The 6,178-nt window shown below is 39.8% G+C and overlaps 1 protein-coding gene across 1 annotated transcript; it reads left to right on the forward strand.

Moving 5' to 3' along the window:
• The first annotated feature begins 793 nt into the window (after positions 1-793).
• On the forward strand, positions 794-5,258 carry LOC128855197 (uncharacterized). The gene is made up of 6 exons (XM_054089909.1): positions 794-3,440; positions 3,507-3,660; positions 3,720-3,844; positions 3,914-4,016; positions 4,088-4,398; positions 4,456-5,258. Exons 1-6 carry the CDS (start codon positions 1,114-1,116, stop codon positions 4,568-4,570), a joined length of 3,135 nt encoding a protein of 1,044 aa, XP_053945884.1. The 5' UTR covers positions 794-1,113; the 3' UTR covers positions 4,571-5,258.
• The last annotated feature ends 920 nt before the right edge of the window (positions 5,259-6,178 follow it).

The raw sequence follows: 6,178 nt of genomic DNA on the forward strand, positions 1-6,178 counted from the left end.
TAATTTCTCGCCTCATTTAAAGTGCTGCAAGAAAAAAATAATTTAATGAAAAAGAAAAAACGCAATTTCGTGTGAAACCGTTATAACTAACAAGGTGTGTAAATTTGAAATGTTTCTCGTATCGCTGAAAAAGGTTCTAAAACTTATTATAAAAGGTAAAGAGGTAAGATATTTAACTGAAAAGGTTGGACATAGTACACTAAATAATTACTGCAATAAACGGATAGTTAACACACTAAAAACTGAAGACTTAGTGATAATGAAAACCTTATTTTAACTACCACTAACGAATTAGTAATAATGCAATTTAGTGGTAGTGCAAAATGCCTAACCCTCTTTAAAGAGCTCCAAAAATTATATAGGTACATATTCATAATTATTACTATAACAATTGCAATCAGAGCACGTAGAGCGCTGTAAACGCAATCTTTTTTGTTCTTTCAAGCTCAGAAAACCATTCTTGGGCGGAAATGACAAAATGTATATCTTTTAAGATATGGTAAACAAGTTCCGTTCGATATTAAAAGCATCAAAGTTTAGTACGACAGATGACACTGCTCGTCTATTAACACGTTGTTAGAACTGAAGCAAGAAAACATGTGATAATCTGAACAGTATTCATTGTTCTTTTATTAATAAATAACAATACGGCAAATATCATCTTTTTATTATAAATTATTGAATTGTGGCACGTCTTACAGCCAAGACAAGAACCCACGTCGATTCTTAGTTTCCTCCTTTTCAAACTGCAGCCAACTTTCGCAGATTTTTTTTTGACATTTTCTTTTGCTTTGTCCACGAATATCAGAATTCCAATTTGCAAAAAGTAAAGAATTTTCAATTGGTACAACAATACAAATCCGTCATAGTTAGAAATCAAATTAGGATTGGTTTATTCTGTGCAAGGAATGACAAATACACAAATTACTTCGTTATAACAGTAAAACAAATAGTTGTTTACATATAAAGACTTTAATGGTGAAAGAAAGAGAACAAAATTAGGACGCATCAGCGACGTGCTTTTAATGAACACATTACTTGTTCACGGCACCTCAAACTCCTGCAGCAGTCTGAGCAAAGCAACAGCGTGCGCAGTGTTGGGCGACATCTGACATGTCCACGCATGATGGCGCTCACAACGAGGATGCATATTGTCCCTTGCCCTCGTCAGCTGGAGTTGAGGTCACATCGCATTTGCTGGCTCAACGTTTGAACGCCACAGGACCACCAGCGCAAACTCTCTTGATGGGCTCACATTTTATACCATCGCAAGCGCAGACACGCCAGCAACAGCCTCATCAGGCTCTCCAACAACAGTATAATGAATATTTCTACAATTTGTACGCAACGCAACCAGGACAGCCCGAAACATATTCAGTGTTACCAGTTGGACGAGGAAATTTTCTGAAAGTGTATCACTGCCAGGAAAATACAGCTAACACGGGTCTTTCAAACGAGAGCAATGCGTTATATCGTGCTCAAGCGCAACCAACAGCTCCCCCACACCAATTTCAACACCAACCGCAACCGGCGTTCCATATGCGACAACCACAACCTCAGCCTCCACCACCGCAGTTCTTCAACAGTTACGAGCTCTTTTCAAGCAATACTTTAATGCCGACGCCAGACAACCAAGCTACTCTGGGCCGTACTGAAATTAAAACAACAACAATGCAAGTGTCCCAGCAGGCGCCTATATATATGTTGAATAACCATGAGGAGCCTATTTTGCCGCAAATCGCCACCACTTCAAACACTAATATGATTATAAATAAACTGGTTAATAATTGGTCACCCAAAGTAACTGATACACCAATTCAAGCGCCTACTGTAGTGTTGAATTCAGAACCTCCTCTAGCTGTGCATGAGCTAGAAATTCCTAAATCTGGACTTGTTCAAAATTTAACCAACGATCCTGAGCTCGCAGAAGAACCAACGCAAAATTCATTTGCTGCTGAGCCAATTGTGTCGCAAGCGTTGCCAGTATTGCCTATAACTCGAGTGCCGCCCATAGATATGCCATCTACTGAAAACCAAAATGACCCCAAAGAGGCAGCGACTGATGTCGCAACTACATCACCTAGTGCCACACTACCGACACCAACAACATCAAGTCCTATTAATGCTGTGCCTGAAGTGAAAAAACGTATTGTGGCCGAAGTAAAACCAATGCGAATGTCCTATTCAGATGTGCTGAGTAAAATAAATAACCAACAACCGTCTACTACACAATCGCACAACAATAAACAGTCAGTGGGAAAAAATGGGAAAACACCAGGGCCTGGACCGAAGTTTGAAAACAACAAGGGTAACTCGGAAAACGGTCATGGCGGAGCCGGTTTAACACGGAGGCCAACAAGTATTGGTGACGAGGCGAGCATCCCAGGGCGCCAAGGTAAAAAATCGCCAACGCATGAAAACAAAGAGAACTTTCAGCAGCTGCAGAATAGCAGTAATTCAAAAAATCCCAAACGTTCAAACAACAACAGCAATGGCGCAAGCATTATCAATGGCAATAACATGAGCAATACTCAACAGAAGCAGGGGTCGAAAAGCAACCAAAAACCAACCACATCAGAAATCAATGCTACTAGCAGTGTTAACGGTATTAGTAAAAATAACAGTATCTCGAATGGTAAAAAGCGCATGAACAACAAACGCAATGACTTGGACACTAACAAAACGGAGGCGAATGTAACAAAGATTCAAAAACCAAATGCCATGAATATGGAAAAAGAATTCAATGGTTATTACAATGTCACAGCTAAAAATAGTGATGTCGGCGAACGTGCGTCCAGGCCAACTAATAATGGATTTGTTCCAACTTCCACTAGCACTAATTCGTCAACAACAACTAATCGCAAATCAAACAAATCCTCCTCTTCGCTATATGGCAATTCTAACGCTTCATCTTTCGGTACGAATCAGTCACGCACACGGTACAGCAATGCTAACTCAAATTCCTCCTATTCGTACTCGTCGAAACGCAGCCGGAATACTAATTCCTCCTATAGCAATACCTCGGCTGCAACATCGAATAGAAACTACGAATTAGCTAAAAAGTTTCTACGCGCCTGGCTGGAATATACCATAAAGATACTGACTTGGCTCTTCTATTTGATTTATGATATTGTGGTGCTCGGATGCAGTGTGGGCTACGACCGTTTGGTGCATGCATGCGAGTGTGGCATTGTGTATGCACAGCAATTGCGCAAGGACTTCAAACAGAACTCGAATAAACCAAGTATTTGGCTTAAAAACTATTGGCGACGATTTGATGCGCGTTTCAAAAAGAATTCATGCTGGGCTCTTTGGCGACGCTTCTATCAAAAGAAGCCACCCGAACCGACAACAGAAAGTATGAAAACTGGACGGCTGCCACAGACGGGCGAGGAGGCTATGTATTCGTTACTTAATTGTAAGGGAAAGGATGCTTATAGGTAAAAAAGTGGTCAAAAGTTAATATTCGAGTGCGTAAAAGTTTTATGTTTGAATTTAATGTACAGCATACTGGGGGTACCGCCTGATTGCTCACAGGAGCAGATACGTAAACACTATAAGAAAATTGCCGTATTAGTGCATCCAGACAAGAATAAACAAGCAGGTGCCGAAGAAGCTTTCAAAGTGCTCCAAAGAGCCTTTGAATTGATTGGAGAGCCGGTAAGATATTTAATACGTGTAAATATTATATACCCTTTTTTCACTTGTTTTGGTTTTAGGAAAAACGTCTTGCCTACGACCAGAGTCTAGCTGAAGCCTTACACGCTGAAAAAGCGTGGACTGAGCTGCACGATTTGCTATCGCAATTGCAAACAAAAATAACCGAAGCTGCCAATACAATAAGGTACAAACTCTTGCCGTGTATTGCACAGAAAAATGATTACTAATATGTCTGGCTTATCCAAATGTCTAGGTGTAGTACTTGCGGTATGAGGCATCCTCGCCGAATTACGGATCGACCGCACTATGCCGCAAGGGAGTGCGCTTCGTGCAAAATTCGGCATTCAGCCAGAGAAGTTCGTTTCCATAAATGCATTTCTATCAAGCATGTAATTCAATTAAAAATGTTTGCTTACCTTATTTTTAGGGCGATATTTGGGCGGAAACTAGCATGTTGGGGTTGCGATGGAGATATTTAGCGCTCATGGAGGGCAAAGTCTATGATATTACAGAATGGGCTAACTGCCAGAAAGGCGCACTTTCACACTTGGAGCCGAATTCTCACATGGTGCAATATCGTATTGTGCGGGGTGCGCAGCAACAACAGCAGCAACAGCAACAACAACAGCAGCAGCAGCAAGCTTCCACTCATTCACCACATCACCAAAATCCTCAGCAGCCTGGATCACATCATGAACGAAATAGCAATGGAAAATTCAAGCGTAATGTTCCGCCCAGGTATATAAATTTACGATTGATATATTTTTCTTATGTTAAATGCGTTTACAATTACAGCGAAGCATCATTACATGAGTTCCTCGATAATTTGTATAGCGGCCAACATCCAAATCCGGCAAATTCGTCATCGGCGTACACAAACCCTTCGCGTAGGCGTACACGCCGCAATTAATTCAACTTCATGTGGATTATTTGCTAGCGTTTTCTATTTTAACCTATTAAAAAAAATTCTCTTCAGATGTACAAGTTTTTATTATTTCTTTTAATTGTTTATATGAGAAATTAACAATTTTAACTTAAGATATGCATTATTGCATCAAATGACGATAGAATATTTGACATTATTATTCTTTGTTATATGTATACATGTGCGCATGTAAATTTGTAATGCATATGCAATTGTACGTGCATACGTGTACTAGTTTAGTAGTTTGCAATTGCAGACATGTTTTTATTCTCGATTTTTCAATAGCATAAATCTGTGTACGTCGCCCTTTCAATGGCACCGCAATTGCAGTTGATGCAAATTACATATGTATTTAATGTACTCGTCTCGGTTAAACGCCATTTCTACCAAATACAAGAAGTATCTTCTAAAAAAGAAGCAAAAACAAACAAAAAAAAACAAAAAACACAACTTAACAAAATTATTTCAAAACTAAACTAGCAAAAATAATATGGCGTTCGAGAAGAATTTCACACTGCACGTTATTCATACAAAAAAAATTAATGAATGCAATGGATGTGAATGTTCTTTGCTATGTATTGTAATTAAGTGCATTTGATGTATCAATAATTAAAAATTAAATAAATAAACATAACATGCGATAAATGCACAAGTGGCGAGCATGCAAGCATAATTTTTGGTAAACCTTGAACTGACTGGGATATAAATATAAGTACTTATAAACGCGGAAATATTGATTCTGATATTTTTTTGTACTTTCATTAATTTTCAAATGACGAAGTTTGTTTACACGAATACCAATAATTTAAAAGAAAACAGTGAAGCAAAGAACTAAAAACAATTAATGGTTGGTTGGTTGGTTAAAGTGGTGATTCTTCCAGAATCCAACTAGCGCTTCCGCGCCATTTTGTTGTCACATCCTCATTACCAACTTGTTTTACGGTTATTTACAGCATAACTATATCCAGTCTGTGCGGTTTAGGAACCTTATTAGGTTGTTGACGTCTAAGCCAGACAGTTGCTCGAGACTCTCGAACAGCGGTTTGCCCAGGGTTAACATTCTGTCCCTCCATAGGGCAGGGCATTCACAGAGGAAATGGAAGATTGTTTCTTTTTTCTCCGGTTGTTTACAACTGTGACAGTATGTGTTGTGAGGGATACCCATTTTGGCTGCTTGTTCTCCGATAGACCAAAAGCCAGTTAGGACTGCCATTAGTCTCCACGCGTCCCGTCGTTTCATTCTTATTAATGCCGACGATTGCTTGAGGTTGTAGGTGGGCCATAACGTTCTGCTAATTTTGCATTTCGTCTGGACTTTCCACCTACAGTCTGCGATTCGGAGGTATTTTTGGGAAATTGTGCTCTTGACTGCACCTAATGGTGTGAGTACCGATTCTGCAAGAGCGTTATTCATGGCAGATCCCCCTCTTGCCAGTTCATCTGCTTTTTCGTTACCTTCAATGTTCCGATGTCCCGGGACCCAGATTAAGGTTACTTTATGGTTTTCACTCAAGATGGTGAGGCTATTCCTACTTTGTTCCACCACTTTGCAGGTTGTTGTGGCCGAACCCAGTGCCTGGATTGCAGCTTGGC

The sequence above is a fragment of the Anastrepha ludens genome, chromosome 2 (genome assembly GCF_028408465.1).
Source record: "Anastrepha ludens isolate Willacy chromosome 2, idAnaLude1.1, whole genome shotgun sequence".
Taxonomy (NCBI): Eukaryota; Metazoa; Arthropoda; class Insecta; order Diptera; family Tephritidae; genus Anastrepha; species Anastrepha ludens.

Coding starts and splice junctions, on each gene's coding strand:
- LOC128855197 (XM_054089909.1), top strand. CDS start 1,114: ATGTCCACGCATGATGGCGCTCACAACGAGGATGCATATTGTCCCTTG. Junction 4,017..4,087: donor TTCGGCATTCAGCCAGAGAA/GTTCGTTTCCAT, acceptor CCTTATTTTTAG/GGCGATATTTGGGCGGAAAC. Junction 4,399..4,455: donor AAGCGTAATGTTCCGCCCAG/GTATATAAATTT, acceptor TTACAATTACAG/CGAAGCATCATTACATGAGT.